The sequence below is a fragment of the Pseudopipra pipra genome, chromosome 5, assembly GCF_036250125.1.
Source record: "Pseudopipra pipra isolate bDixPip1 chromosome 5, bDixPip1.hap1, whole genome shotgun sequence".
Lineage (NCBI taxonomy): Eukaryota > Metazoa > Chordata > Aves > Passeriformes > Pipridae > Pseudopipra > Pseudopipra pipra.
Window position 1 is genome coordinate 14,678,839 of NC_087553.1, and position 16,042 is coordinate 14,694,880.

General features: G+C 45.7%; 2 protein-coding genes and 1 long non-coding RNA gene across 3 annotated transcripts in view; 2 read left to right on the forward strand and 1 right to left on the reverse strand.

Annotated features, from left to right (window-relative positions):
- KDM5A (lysine demethylase 5A) overlaps nt 1-3,140 on the forward strand; it is a 50,070-nt gene extending 46,930 nt beyond the window's left edge. Inside the window, exon 28 of the mRNA XM_064654604.1 lies at nt 56-3,140. Within this exon, the coding sequence (XP_064510674.1) occupies nt 56-268 (213 nt within the window). The 3' untranslated portion in view covers nt 269-3,140. The remainder of the gene's footprint in view (nt 1-55) is intronic.
- LOC135414171 (uncharacterized) lies at nt 1,404-15,853 on the reverse strand. The gene is made up of 2 exons (XR_010430609.1): nt 15,714-15,853; nt 1,404-5,299 (listed from the first exon to the last, which is right to left on the reverse strand). It is a non-coding gene; the product is annotated as an uncharacterized LOC135414171 (long non-coding RNA).
- SLC6A13 (solute carrier family 6 member 13) overlaps nt 15,822-16,042 on the forward strand; it is a 31,449-nt gene continuing 31,228 nt past the window's right edge. The window contains 2 exon segments of the mRNA XM_064654618.1: nt 15,822-15,845; nt 15,847-15,943. Coding sequence (XP_064510688.1) covers nt 15,822-15,845; nt 15,847-15,943 — 121 coding nt within the window.

Consider the following 16,042-nt stretch of genomic DNA (forward strand, 5'->3'; position numbering starts at 1 on the left):
GCCTGTCTGTCCTTCCCTGTAACGTGCCACGTGTTGCTGCTGTGCTCTCTTGCAGGTGGACTGGGTGCAGTGCGACGGTGGCTGCGATGAGTGGTTCCATCAAGTCTGTGTGGGTGTCTCTCCCGAAATGGCTGAGAATGAGGATTACATCTGTATAAACTGTGCAAAGAAACCCCTGCAGGGACCCAGCAGCCCTGCTCACGCACCGCCTCCTCCCTTCTTGTTGAGCTACAAACTACCAATGGAAGATCTTAAGGAGACAAGTTAGCAACTACTCGATGCCCAGAACTTGTTGGGAAATGGACCACTGAAACCCTACAGGAAGAGAGGGTTTGAAGCTAATGTAGCCACTGAGCTTCACTTCCAAGGATGTACAGACCTGCAGCGGAGTTGGTCCGTTCCTTACAGCTGGCTTCCTTCATACAATGGGAATGTCAAGGCACAGTGGTACCGACTCATCTATGCAGACACCGCCTGAATTAGGAGCTCCAGCCAGTGTTTTCTGACTTGAGTGTTTCCATCTTTGAGTGTGGCTGTTGCTCTTAGAGACTGAGCAAACTCGAGGCTGTTAGATTAGACACTTCAGGGTGTTAGAAGTACATGTTGGCAGTGGAGCTGGCCTGGAATTGGTGGGCACAGGCTGGAGCTTTTGGGCCTATCAGGTTATCCTAAGGAGGTGACTTCAGAAGTTATCTTTTGCCTCTCCATGCCAGCCCAGAGCATTGAGTAATGTATTGGGAGAGTTAAATTGCCTCCATATCCAGGCAGCTAACACTACACTATAAGGATGGGAGCAAGTGGATGAATTTCTTTTCATTTCTCTTTTGTAGCTAAAGGGCAGAGGAGCTCATAATCTCAGAAATCAGCAAAGGTTGTGTTTACCAAAAAAGAAACCCAACTCTACTCCACTAGGCAAAACTTTTTCCTCGGTGGGAAACAGCCGATCTTCCTGTCCTGAGGAGGGCCAGAAAACATTGATAATGTCTAGCTAGGCCAGAACTTGGGAAGAGCAGAGTGCTTCCCTTTCTGTGGGGATGCCCTCTCCTTTTCTAGGCTTTGCTTAGAGTTCTGCACTCCTGCACATTAAAGTTGTCTCGCGCAGGATGGAGCTGGCGAGGAGGTACAGCACCCAGGGCACCAGCTTCTGAGATCTGTACCCAGGGATGGGAAGGAAAGAAGACAGCCCACTTACCTCAGAGGGCTTGAGCACATGTGCTTCTGTGAAAAGTTTCACTCACAACTATTTCCAGTATCACCAGGCTACGGGCATGGCCTCCTGTGATACCACAAGCAGTCTGCAGATACTGTTCGCAGTGCAAATCCCCCTCCCTGCTGGCTTTGCTGGATGTGCACCAGTGTACAGTCAGCAACAGTTCTTGTTTGAAGTCGCCCCTGGCTTTGCCAGAGGACCAGAGGGGCTTGGGGTCATCCTGGGTGACAGTTGTTTTAGTAAATCCATTTTTAAAGAAGGACTTGTTTTTACTTTTTTCTAAATGTCTCAGACTACTGACTTGTTCTATAAATAGATTATTTTTCTTTGATTTTTTTATACTTACCACTGTTAACCAGCAGCACAGACAGAGGTTCACAAAGCAAAAACCTGCCCGTGGGCTTGGGTTTTTTTACTCCATTCCTTCCTTGTAGTACAAGGAATTAGCAGTTACCTTCCCCATTCTAGCTTGACCAGCTGCCTGTGTTTAAATAGGTAAATACATTTCATGTGCTACCTTTGTGTTTGGGTTTGTTCCTATTAGTGGGGCATCTGGGCCTTGAGTCCAGTGGATGCTGGCTTTGTGTATGTGAATGTCTGAAGTCAGCCACTGAGCTGTCTCCCCCCTCCACTCGCTCCCTATTGTGTTTCCATTCTTCTGCAGTTCTAGGAGTGTTGTAAGTAGTGTCCAGTCTTACTAGGAGCTGGATTGGGATTTAAAGAAATATTGACAAAAACAAAAGTGTGCTGTCTTGACTATTCTGTGTCCCTTCTCTTGTTCTCTAATATTTGGAAGTTTATTTATCTGGCAGAATTATCCATCCAAAAAAAAAAAAATACTCAGCTCAGGTAGATGGAGCTTTATTGCTTTCTTTTCTTTGTGCCTGCTACCTGAGAAGAGGAAGATGTGCAAAAGAAAAATAAGATGGAGGGCAGAAGTTACGGGGTCTTGGGGGCTTTAAGTGCAAATTGGGCACAGACTTTTAATTCCCGCTCCTTAAAGACTAAAATGGTGTTAAAAGCAAAAGCAAGCTCTGGTTAAGCATGTGGCTGAACGGGCACCCTAGCAAACTTAAGAGTATTATTTGTTTACTTATTTATGAAGGAGTCTATGCTATAGCTAGACATACCCTCTTTTTGCCTCCAGTTAAATTTTTTTCTTCTCAATGTACACTTAGTTTTGGTAAACTGGTTTAAACAGTTGTTACTTTCCTTCAAGCTTTAACTGATGGTACTACATAAATGTTTCCCTATATGGAGTGGATAGACTATCTGTCACAGATGTTTAATCGTTCCAGAAGTAGACTAGTACAAGATTTCTTAAGGAATCCCAGTGTTCTGTATTCTTTCCTGACTCCTAGAATCCGTGACACAACAGGGAAAATATGGTTAGCATATCCTGTTAGCCACTGAGCATATCCTCTTAACCATTCCTGCATTCTCTGTCGCGATAAAGTCGTTGTTATGTGTAATCACCATCAACTGGAAAAGAGATCTTTGAGTAAATCTGCATTGCATGTTCCTGTTTCTCTGCGTAGAAGGTGTGGTGGAGAATGTTAACAGTAGCACCGGTTACAACAAGATGGAAACAAACAGCTGTATGATGCAACAGTCCTCATTCTGCTTGTAACAAGCACAGAAAGGAGTAAACAACAGAAAGAAATGTGCAAATCATGTGCAAAAGTCACATTTTTAGTAGCTGTTTTTCGTATAGCCTTTTCATAGAGCCTCTATTTCACTGTTGAAAGGAGGTTGCCACACTTTTTCTTGTTACAGGTGTCTCGTCTGATTTTGGATAAGGTGTTCATAAACTGAAGACCATTATTAGCTTCACATCTTATTGTTTTAAGCTTGTTTTTTAAGAGCATAATTCCTATCAAAGGATTGCTGATAGTATGAACTTATGAATAAATGTTAACTTTTGGAAAAATCTGTAGATATGTAGTTAGTGGTTGAAAAACCTAAAGCTACAGCTGTGGTATTGTCTCCAGATCTTAGGGGTTTGAATTTTTATAAAAACATGTAAAGAAGCAACCCGAACTTGAGCTAAGGTAGTAATGTTCTTACAGGTCTACTACTGCTGTAGAAAAAAATCTCTCATGCTTTGGGGACAAAATCTCAGTATATAAAAAACATTAGCTCGTGTGTGTATATAGAAAGGTACGTCTTAATGCCTACAAAGGCTACCAGCCACTGTTTATGTTGGTTTTTTCCATGTGTCTGACACATAAGGTCAAAGAAATCACCTGAGCTGTTGTGAGGGGCTGAAAGTGGCCAGGACTTGAGCTGTGTGTCTTATACAGACTGTGTGGTTTCAAGCTTTCTTTGTAAAACCCAGAGCCTGGAATTTGGCAGCTTTACTTGCAGAGAGAGAAATGTCACTCCTGACCTTCGGTACCATTGCTTTTAGGATTTATTGGTTTGACAGATCATCTGTAGCTGAATGCTTGTGCAGCCTGGACTATTTGATAATGAGGGCTTAAGGTAATATTGATGATATTATGGAAATTATCTTGAGGGATTGGAATACAGTCACACAGCACAAGATAACAGACAGTTGTCTGTTACATTAGCCACACTGTGAAGCTTGCATTGATCTTTTCAGTTTTTAGAACCATAGAGTAAATTTAGGTTGGAGGGTACTTCTGGAGGTCATATGGGTCAACCTCCTGACTAGACCAGTGCTGACGTTGAAAGGGGGTGAAGTTTTTCAGGGCTGTGTCCAATAAAATTTTGAGTATTTCCAGAAATGAGCATTTAACAACCTCTGACTTCCTGTTTGGTTTTGTAGTATCTTCAGCGCAGACTTTTATCTAATGTACAGTCTCCCTTGCTGTAGCTTGCCTGTTGCCACTTAAAGAGTGTGGCTCCATATTTTCTGCAACCATCCATTAGGTAGTTGAAGGCTGCAGGTCCTGCAGCCTTAATTTCCAAGCTGAACAAACCCAGCTCAGCTGCCTTGAGCCATGTCATGAGCTGCAGCCTTCTAACAGACTTGGTGGTCCTCAACTGGACTTCCTACAAGTTGGTCATGTTTGATTTTGTCATGAGGAGCCCCAGACTGGATAATCGTATTCCAGGTGCATCTTACAAGTGTTGAATACGTGGGGAAAATAATTTCCTTGAACTTGCTGCCTGTGCTTTTACTGTGCAGGCTGGTACAGTGCTGGCCTTTATAGCTGCAAGTACTGCTGACTCCTATTCATTGTGGCCACTGTTAGCCCTGGATCTCTTGGTTTCTTATTTCTTATGTGCAGGGCTAATGGACTTAACAAACTTTCCATCAGCACATCACTTCAGCCAGTCAAGATCCAGTTGAATGAAAGTTCTTTCCTCCCATGTTTTGGGGTGTCCTGCTCCTGTCCTCCACTAGCATTGTTTCGTGTCATCTGCAAACATGAGCGTGCTCTATCCCACCACACAGGTGGGTAAGACATAAACCAGTAGTCTCCAGTACCAGCTCCTGAGGTACTGCACTTGGAGCTGGCCACCTCCTAGATTTCAAATTGTTGACTACTGAAGTCTGAGCACAGAAGTCCACCCCATTTTCCACCCCCATTGTATGTTGTCCATCCATTCCACAGGTATGTTTTTGCGGTAAGTCTGGGTAAATGCCCACTGCTTTCCCCTTGTCCTTATAGTTCATCACAGAAGACACCCAGATTGGGCTAGGGTTATAGTGATGACTGTTACCAGTCTCCTTAACCATTATGGAACTGGATGTGGTTTTGAGGAGGATTCCATAATCTTTCTCCCCTTCATTGAATGGGCACGATGTACAGAAGGGTTCATCACAATCCATCAGTAAAAACGATCTTCCATACAGATGTTTTCCTAGGCTTCATTCATCATCGTGGCATATCAAATTTGGAGAAAAAAACTACAGCCTATCTGAACTGCAGTTTTTAAGATGCATGGAAAACTAAGTGGCAGAACCAGAGGTTTCTCAGTGGGCTGCTCATACCTAACTCCATGTGGGCCAGTGAGAAGGTATGTCAGTCCCTTACATGTAGATACACGTTCGAGCTGCTCAGGTCGAAGTCTCTCAGTGTTACTGATGCGTGGTCCTTTTGTACACAGTTTTTTGCACTGGAAGAAAGACAGAATACAAGGATCATGAACAGGGGCGTGTCATCTGCTCGGAGAAACAACACAGTCTGCAGCCTTCATTCAACAGTAGTGTGTGTACTAGGCAGGTGTCTGAGGAGAGCTATCACTTTCATTTTTCTGTTGTTCTAATAACAGTTATTAGAGTAAACACAACACAAGAGTTGTAGCAAAACAAAGCAAGAAGTAATCAGATATTCACTAGTTGCCTATCAGACATGTCTTGCTGTCATCCTAGGTACATTTTGCATACCTTTAAAAATAATGACTGATTGAGGGAGCCGCTGTACAATAGCAGTCATTTTGTGTGTTGGAAATGGAAGGTTTTAAAAGGGTGGGAAAAGTTTCTTACAATCATTCCTGAAATAACTTCTCAAAACCCCTGTAAGATGTTGAGAACTGGTCTGCTAAAAGCAGGATTTGAGCCTTACTCCGGTTAGATGAAAATGAAAAGCAGAGAACTTCACATCCTCTCCAGCTGTGGTCACTGAGTATGTGTTTGGTCAGCCTGCCTGAACCAAACAGGAACTCTGCTTGGAGCACCAAGGCAGTGGGGAGGTGCTATAAATCCAGCCCTTATTGGAATTCTAGCCATGCTGGCTTTGGGAGGGTGATAAATGTGTAGGACAGCTGGAAACTGCACAGCAAGACATGGAGAGCGTCGAGCCTTATGTAACGAGATGGCTCAGTACAAATTGAGTGTGAAGTTGCAAGGTAAAGGAAATGAAAGCAGCAAGGGTTTATTGAAAAGCAGAGATACCTGTAAAGAGACATGCATTGAATGCCTTTGAAACAAAAGCCCTGCTGCAGTGAATAGTTGTAATCCTAGGTGGGGCATTGTGTCTTAATTGGAGGCTTTCCAGAGGTCAGTTTTTGGCAGTCTGTGCATGTGCATCACACCACACCTCCCCTCAGAAGTCATTTAAAGACAAGTGCCAGAGGGAACTGCTATGGGTGTTAATACCCAAGGAGAGCAACCACCTCTGAACACACAGGTCCTGAGATGATGGCTGATGTCTCTAGCCAGCCTGGCATCTCTTTTTAATGGATGGGTGATGTGCCAGCTGATCGAGCTGCTGCATCCTTTTCCAGGTTGATGCAGTCTGTGCTCAGCCTTGCAGCAGCTCAGCTCATCCCCAGGGCAGTGGGCACACTTGTTGCTCCCCAGAGAAATGAGGTGTTTGCAACTGCTGTTCTGTGATAGCAATGGGGCCCACATAAATCTGTACTATGAATTTGAGAAACAGCTCAGGTAAACACATTCTGTTTACTTCTGTCAGCTAATGATTTAACTTTTCGTTTATACAGCTGGAAATTTAGTTAGCCAGGTCTTGTGTGTGTCTCTGCAATGGCATTATCAGAGCAAAATACTGTAAAGATCAAAATCTAGACATTACCAGTGCATTGATAGTGTTGCATCCCATTATTTTCTTTCCGGACAGTCTCTCAAGCAGGAGAGAGGCAGGAGTTGGATGCTTTAGCTTTCCCTAGGAACAGCCTTGGGAGAGACAGTCACTGCACACCAGTGTCTGAGAACACCTGGTGAAGAAGTGGGATCACCTGGTAGCAACCCTGCCTAGTGCTGATGAACCAACCCCCAGGTGAGTGCTTCTGCTCTTCACCTGTTGCTGGAAGGAGGTGATCTGCTGCTGCAGCTGCAAGCCATTATCCAGGTTTGTATCCGTACTGGTAAGGTTTGAAAACAGCTGGGGTTGCTGCTTTCTGGGCCTCACCATATGTCTTGGCACTGGTTTCCCCCAGCTTCTGGTATGAATGTACTTGGAATGGTCAAACCCCAGGATTTAGGGGTGTTAGACAGTACACAAAGCTGAACAAATAAATAATGGAAGAGTACACAGCAACAGAAAAGCTGTCCAAAACTTAGAGGTTGGGTTTTTTCTTGCTAAGGCAATTCTAGGAAGCTGATGGGTCAGATTCCTGTTTGGAACAAAAAGTGGATGTGATTTTGTGTAGCTCCAATTTACAAAGTGTGCAGGGACTGGTGCTGCACAAAGCAACACCTGAGATTTCTGCAAAAAGGAACTTGTTTTGCTTTGTCCTTAAAAGCAGCTGTTCTACATCCCTGTTTCTCTCTCAGCTCTGGTGATCTCAAAGAAACACAGTTGTTTCCTGTGCTGTTTGCTTTCATCCCTCAGGGCCCTCCCGTTACACCTTGGGCAATCCCTACTCTCGGGGAAGTGTGGCCAAAGGAAATCAGGACAAATTCTGTTTGCAGACTCCTTTTTGCTCTTCTGAAACTACTTTCCCTTCCCAGCAGTGGAGGCCTTGCCTCCCACCCCTCTAGGGCTGCCTGACTACTTCCACAGGAGGTGTGAGACTGCAAACTGCAGGAAGCATGGAGCTGCCATTCCCTACCTCCAGCACGGAGCATCCTCTATGCAAGTTGGCACTTTGATGCTGTCCTCTCAGCCCTGGCACATCCTACAGCTTCTCCACCAGCCGGTTGCTGGAAGCAGAGAGTCTCTGCAGCTCAGCCTTCCAGGCAGCCCTGGGCTGAGTGTGGGAATGGTGCTGAGGGCATGTGCATCTTCAGACTACTTTTGACAGTCTGTGAGCTGTTGCCTGTGTGGCCCCAGTCAACGGGCTCTGTGGGGTATTGCTTGGGTTCCTCGCTGTGGCTGCACGGACCAAGTTTGGTCTTACTTTTCCAGCAAGTTCCTCCCTCCTGAAGTCCCATTAGCCTCCGTCTTTCCTCCACAGTGAGCCAAGTGTCCGTGCCCATTGGCATCATTAGGACCAGATTTGGACAGCAGTGAAAAAGGGCTGCTTCCTGGTTTGCTCTGGTGTAAATCCACAGGTTCTGTTCTAGCAGTAGGGTGTGTGCTGGTACTGCTATGCAGTTCCAACCTTGTGGTAAGAAACTTTTAGGGTAAACAAGGATATCAAAGGCCATTTTCCTTTTTCCCCTAGATCCCAGTTATGATGAATACCAAGATTAAAGGTTTCATTGGCTCCATGTTTTTAATTATTTCCCCAATCTGAACATACCACCATGTCTTCCCCCCCTTCCGCCCCCAACTGATCACTATGAAACCTTCAGATCTGAGCTGCAAGAAACCTAATGAAACCACATTCCCAGCACTTGTCAGACGATTGGCAAGCAGTTCCTGACCCTCTGCCTTAGCTTGCAGGGGCCAGGAATGAAGTGTCTTTATCAAAAAGAGCAGTGGTGCTCTGAGCCTGTCTGGCTAAAGGAAAGTAGTAAATTAGTGTTCATAGTGGAAATACCTTTGGGTGTATTTCTCCCTCTGACCTCTTGGTCAGGTCAGCCCCTGTGTGTTTTATTTCAGGTGAGCATCAGTGTTTGAATTCATGGTGGCAAAAGGGTAATGTGGCTTGGAATTGGATATTCAAAATGACAAAGAGTGAAGCACATGAGCAGCCCTTTTGTTCCCTCTGGAGAAGGCTGGTCTCAAGCAGTGCCAAGAGGCTACCTTCTCCATTTACCATGTGTGTGGTGGGTTGAGTGGGCTAGACCCGATCCACATGTGGTTTTGCTAAAACCTCTGTGCCTAGTGCCTGGGCACCAAGCCCCTGATCCACTGCCACTCCTCCTCTTGGCTGGAAGGGTTAGCTTTCTTCAGACATCAGCTTCATCTAATTTGAAGCTTAGCTTTTTCATCTCTGGCGCTCATCAACAGAAAAATAAGATTGCTTTAAGTTATCAAAACTCACAAATTACTTTTTTTCTTTCCTTTTCTTTTTGGACAGAAAATATCTTAAGCCTGAGAAAGAGAGATTTCGTGCCATATGTTGCAACTGACTACCAGAACAGGAATGACCTGTAGACAGAAGATCAGCCTTGGTGTGAAGGCTTGTGATTCTTGCTTCAGGCAGAATTCCATCCACCAGGGAAGCTAAAAGCTCTAGGTCTGGCTAATGTTATGTCTCAAAGCCCCACTAGGCAGTGAGCCAGTTCAGCAGGTGAGTGATAGGGAGTGCATCTCCAGTGTGTGAGCTCCTTTTTTCTCTGTCTGCAGAGGTTACTCTAAGCTCTGAGTGTCTGGCTACATTACCTTGCAGGGACCTCAGCAGGGCAGCCCAGACGAAGAGTAGAGAAGACCAAGTCCCTCTGCTTCCTCCTGCCCTGCCTTGGGCTGCTGGTGACCAGAGGAGCAAAGCAAGATACACAGACTGTTTCTGATGAGCAGTGGCCAGGAGCTGGCATGCTCTGCAGAGCCTTGCAGGGGGGCTTGTGACCAGGCAGCATTTCAGGGATGGGCTCTGGACTCTCTGGTGATGCTTCTCCAAGCCCAGCATCCCTGGGTGCTACAGTGACCCAGGAGCTCAGCCAGGCACTCCTTGTGCTGACATGAGGGCTGCCTGGGATGTTTTTAAGAGAAACACTGCAGGGGCTTTCTAAAATCTGATGTAATTCTAATTTTTGGAAGTGGGAAAAACTGAACCCGTGTTTTATTTCTTACTGACAGTTTTTGAAATGCCCAAGTTTTCACTTTGTCAACTCTTGCATAGAAAACTTTCTTTTTGAGAAACTTTTAAAAACCTTCTCTCGTTCTGTCCATTGGTGACTAGCTGATTATTGGATTTTCTCCCAGAATGGAAATTTGGCTCTTACCAGCCCAGTACTCGTGAATGAAAAAGATTTTTTTGTTTGTTTGGGTGGGGGTTTTTTTGTTTTGTTTTTTGGGTATTTTTTGTTAGAGCATTTAAATAAGTATGAACATATGCCCTGAGAACACTGCCCAAACCTTGCTTGTTTAAAACCAGATTATGGGTTTCCTGGGGAGGAATCAGTTAAGCGGGTACAACCCAGTCTCGCCTCTGAGGAAAGTTTTCCCTATTTCCTGCCAGAACATCCCCCTTGCAGGCAGACAGGGTGCAGGGGCATGAAAATCTCAGCCCTATCAATGGTTTTGATGTCATTCTTACTGCAGACAGTCGGTTACAGACTTAGACCTTCACCTCAGAGGAGCAGGATGTGCAGAGCATAAGGAAAGACCATCATCCCGATGGTCCCAATATACATCTCCTTCTCTACCACCCAATTTACCCTGTACCTAATCAATCTGCTGATCCTATGCTTTTCACTTCTGGGCCACTTAAACAACACTCCTATCGTTACTAGCCTAGAGTTATGATTTCCTTTGGCATATGGTTCTTGATATGAAAATGTACTCCAACTGGTTCCTTGGCTGCAACAATGAACTGGTGAGTTTTAATTTCTTGATGCAGCTATCAATTTTCACATCAGGAGGTCCATGACTAGATTTTAGAAGGGTGGTGTCTCCTGCCCTGTCCCTAAAATGTGCTCAGGTTCTGTTGCCACAGTTACTCTGCCAGGGTTTGTTCAGGTTGCCCAGTTGCTGGCAAACTGGAACCAGGGAAGAGCCCTGAGGAACTGGAGTTACCTGATGGAATTGAAGGGAAAGTAGAAGGAGATGCTAAAAAAGATTGAAGTCTCCTGGCCCCGGAGCCTTTGCTTGCTGCTCAGCTCTTGTTTGTATTATACTGTATTTTATTATATTATAAGCATATACATAGGTATCTATACATGTGTGTTTATAACTGCATAACCTTGCAGTGCTTTTATTTTGGACCATAAATGAAATGAGAATACTTTTGAATCCTGAGCAGAAAAAACACTGTTCCCTGCTCAATTGTGCAAGGGGCCAGAGTGTTTAACAGAGATGAGGTACTAGGGAGAAGTCAAAGCAGAGGTGAGATGTGAAGTGGATCTGCCTGCCTCGGCACTCCTGCTGTGCTTGTGCATGCCATACAAATATCTGTGTGTTCCTGCTTTTGTGTCCCTGACAGGCAAGTGCACGCCCAAAGAGCACTGCTGTTTTCATCCTGGTCTGGAGGGAAACCACTGGCACTGGACATAGCCGAGATAGTGGTGACAGGAATCTGCAGCTCTGATTCTGCTGGGAATTCATGTTTACAGCCAAAGTAGGTCCAGGAGCACAGTTCTTTTGGTCTCAACTTACCTCCTCCTGTGCTCTACAGCTTTTGATCAGAGGTGCCTGAGAGGGACTCACCAGCACCCTGTCAGCCTACACAGCTGACCCACAGCTGCTGCCTGCAGAGGAGCAGAGGGTATGGCAGTGCTATCTGTAGGAGAGGGTTCTCCAGTGTGCCATCCCACATTCAGACTGGTCCCTGAGCTCTGGCTCATGCAAGAGTGTCACCTGTTTATCTCCAGTGTGCAGAGCATGGTGTCCACAGACAGACGTATCTTGTACCACAAACCTGGGCACAAAAGTGAGGCCTCCGTTCCTCTGCAAGCATCTGGGGAGGACAGGAGTTTTCTCACCTCAGGATTCTGGTCTTCCAAGTCATTATTTGGAAGCAGTTATTCACTAGGGAAGCTGTGTCTGATTGAGGCTGTCCAAATGGCTGCAGTAGGATCTTCTGTCATGTGGGAACTGCAGGCTCTGCAATGGCTTTTGGTTTCTGCCACTGTAGTTTCAAAATATATGTGCCTTTCTGGGAGAGAGCTTAGTGGCTCAGGCAGGAGTCACTCCTTTGTGCTTACTTTGGTTTCTTTCTCCGCTGAGCAGTCTCCAGGTTCCTGTAATGTGCCAGCCGGTATCAGCCTCTATTTATCCCCTTTCTGTGCATATTTGTGACAAATTTGCTTGCTACAGCCACGGTCGCTTAAGCTGAATAACATTTTCAGGCTGAGCAGGCCAGTAGCAGGGCGGTTATCAGATAGAGGAAATGCATCGTATTTGCTCTGGCCTTTGGTTCCCAGATAATATAACGGCAAATTGTGTTCCTGGAAGCTGGGAGGTGGCTTGCAAGATTACATGGCCTCAAAACACATGAAGGCAGTTTGTCACATGTGACAGAGGAGTGGAGGGGGAGGTGGAAGTGGGGAGCACAGTTGATCTCAGTGCTCGGCAAAGGCCAGATGTGGCTGGTGGCTTTTTCACATTGGGAGTGAGAAGCAGCAGCAGTTGTTCCCAGGCCACTCTCCTAAATGGAGTTTGGTGGGTTTGGAACATAATTCATTGGAGAGTAGCTGCTACTTGAAGAGCAGTAAGAGATTGTGCTTGTCTCCTGTTAAACATTTCCCTTTCCTCTTTCCCTGTCATCATTCATATAAGTGGGTGCCTTTTGAAACCCTCCTCCTTTTAGGTTTGAACTACCTCTCCAGGTGGCTGGAGGTGGCTTGGTGCACTGGAGGGGAGAAATCTAATTAAGTCATCCTCTGCTAAGCTGGACACAGACATGAAGCAAGACCAGACCTGGAAGTAGGTTTTGTGGTTCCTACCACAGCACGCAGGGCCAGCGCTCCTGTGTGTGAGCTGTGCACAGTGGGGTGGGTTGGGGCCAGGTCTTATGCACATCTGACTCAGAGAATGTCAAAGTGCCTTATTATCTCCAGAGGAAGTTTGTTCCAGCTTTGTGTTGTTCAGGCTGTAAGCACTTCCCCAGGAGCGCAGCCTCAGCTGCTGGTGGAAGACTGGGATCAAGCTGAAGTCAGAAATCTTGGCAAATGTTGTAAGATAAAGAGAAAGATATAAGAAAAATGCAACATAAATGAACAGCCTTTAGGATCAGGATTTTCCAGCCCTGGTCCTGCCTGAGGTGTGAGGCACGCTAACAGTGACACCCCTGGCCCAGTGCTCTGGCTCTTCTACAAAAGTGGGTATTGGGGAGAAGTGGCTAAGCCAGCTGTGCCCCACTCATGCCCCATGTACCAGCATTGTGCTGCTCTGTCCCCTTGGCAGCCTGCCTGGACCTGGAGGCTGCTTCAGGACCTGCTCCAGGAGGCATCACTCCAGCGTGGGCTGTCCCAATAAACTGTGGGTGATGGCCTGCCTTCCTGGGATGGGACTGGGAGGAGTGTGGCTGCTCTGGCTGGTGCCATCAGCAGCCCTGTGCTCTGAGGGGGTTACTGAATAGGCAGCCTCTCATTTCACACCTCTTTCAGGGGAGGCCACCCACAGAATAACCCCCCTGTGCCTTCCTGGGGGGTGGCATGAGAGCAGTGCACGTGGGACAGGCGCAGCATCGGGGCTGCCACTTGGCAGCACTTGTAGTGCTGGGAGGAAGGTGCTCTGCAGCCTCCCAGAGAGGTTCAGCTTGCACAGTTCCAGGTGAGACACGCTGCAACAAAAGCTCTTCCCTGGTGTTCTCTTTATTCATATAAATATTTGTGTGTGTGTATCTATCCAAATATTTTTAAATGGCATTACCTTGGTAGATCTGTGGTTGAAGTTGTTTTCCTGTTAATACAGAGTGCATGTTATCTAGGCTTGTTCCTTTTTTATTTTTTTTTTTTTTAGATTCACATTCTTCTATTTCTCTTATTTCTTTGAAAATCTGTTTCGTAAGGCCTTGTTTCTGCCTGTCCCCATTCTTCCACTTGCCTTAGATATGGTTATAGACTCAAAATCTTAGACACTGAGATTTCATCCTTCGCTTTTTTCCCTTTAGATTTTTTTATTACCTCTGATGGGTTATTTAAAGTCCCTCTCAGATTCTTTACCTTCTGCTATTTCAAAAATATGTGTTGAAAACATCTTTTTTTTTTCTGGAGTCTTAACTGATTCTTTGGGGTATTTGTTGGTTCTTTTCTCTTTCTACCTATTTTTTTTTTTCCCATCTCTCAAGTAGCATCTTCCAAAACCACATAGACTTCTTATTTTACTCCAGAAGATGCGTAAAGTGATGTTTTACTTTAAAAATGCTTTCCTCAGGATTTTCCGGCTTGCTTTTGCACTTGTAGATTTAATATTTCCCCTCACTGCTTATGTTTACACTGAACATTTGTTTTCATTTTCAAGTTATTGTTGTGTTCAGTGCAGTCTTATCTCACTGGGTGGAAGCCAAATAGTTTGTAATTAATTGCACATTTTCCTATCATAGTCTATTAGTTCCTGCCAATTAGCTTGTCTCCTTGTTGATAAGATTATTGCTATCTGTATGCTGTAGTAATTCTGCTTACCCAGGGATATTCATGCAGTGATGCTGTTGAGCACAATAGTTTTGAGAATCTCTAGAAATGTTTCCTTAATCAATCTCCTCTCTCCTTACACCAATCTGTTGCACAAGGCAAGATATTATTTGGTTTTGCTGTTGTTTTCAATCCCTACATTCTTACCATAACTATTTAACAGCTACACTATTCACTGTGAGATGGTTTCTGCCCAGGGTTGTTCTCCATTTCTCACTGTACCGTTTAATTCCTCCTCTGGAATATCTTCCCTGGTTTTCAAGAATCACCGATTTGAGGACTGGAGCTGGTTTAGTTGGACCATCCTGTTTAATCGCTGCAGAAGAGGAGCAGATCTGTGTGAACTTGCTTAGTTCTTTTCCAGATGATATTCTGTGGTAATGGCCACAGGTCTAATGTTTAATTAATTATGCACAGTGGGAGGAAAAAGTATTTCATTTTGCTTTAAATCTGAGCTATTCATTGAATGCCATTAATTGTTATGCTGTAGTGAACAATATATTCATCTTCTCTGTCCTTTCCTTTTTCCTAGACCTCTGTTGTCACCCTGTTTTCATCCAAGGCATCTGTTCCCAAAATGAGGAGTCACTGCGTATTTGATCACTCCTTGGTTGAATTCAGTCCTTATGTCTGCCTGTCCCTCTTCCATTTCCCTGTTTTTCTTGTGGGAATTCTGGTGCTGTGTGGTTACACCATAGATTAATGTGGTGACACCACGGTGTTTGCTGGTTCATTCCTGTTCTCCTACTGCCTTCCCAGACTGCCTGTACACAGCTCAGGTTTTGCTGCTGCTTTACGCACTTGATGCAAGGACACTGAACCCAAAAGCATTATTTTTTTGCCTCCTATTCTATCTTGCCTCAGATATTTATCAATAGATATAATAAAAATATTTTAAAACCTTGACCCACATGCATCCTCGGACCATCACAGCTGTAACACATCTACTATGAACAATGTCCTGTTCTGTTTGCCTCTTTTATGGCCTCTAAGCACGGAGCTAATGTCATCAGATTACCTGCTGTAATCCCAACATAGCTCATTTTGCAGCCCAGTGCTGGGTTTGCACAACTGGGGCAGGTTGTCTCCCTGCTGTGTGATGTTTTCATCTGCTGCCTGATTGCCCATTCCCATTGCAGCTTCTGGAGCGATGGGGCAGTACTGCTCCCGGGAAAGACCAGTGGCAGAGATCCCTGCGCGAGAGGGAAGAGAGTTTGCAACCTGCCAAGTTTCTGAATGAGGCTGTTTTGGGCCCTTAGTAAGAAGCAGCAGAGAGTTTAGCTGAGTTTATTTCCAGCTTTGCTGCCTGCCACTGCTCCTGGCCACAGCACAGCCCTGGAAATTGCGGGTCGGGCTGTGGTGCAGGACCTTGCCCTGTGCCCGTGACCTCCCTGCCAAGGAAAGACCCCGTGGTGGGAATTCACCGTGAATTTGTGTTTCATCTCTTACCTCTTCCCAGCAGGTCTCGGGGCTTGCACTCCCTCAGACAGTGCTGTTGAGGCACCTGTGTGTGGTGGTCTCCCCTTTCTCCAGGGACGGTGCTGGGCGGAGAAGGCGATGGAGAGCGGGAGCCCAGCGTTCCCGACCCGGGAAGGGAGCGCTCCGACGGAGGCGGTGTGAGCCCTTCTCACAGGCGGGGGGAACGAGCCCCTTTGCACTGGCCATGAAATCAGTCATGTGTAGGTTTTTGTCCAGCCCTGGGGGGTGGGGGGAAGGAATGTGGGTTGGGCGAAGTCTAGGATTACACCACCGCTGAATTTTTTCTTTCCAACACTTTA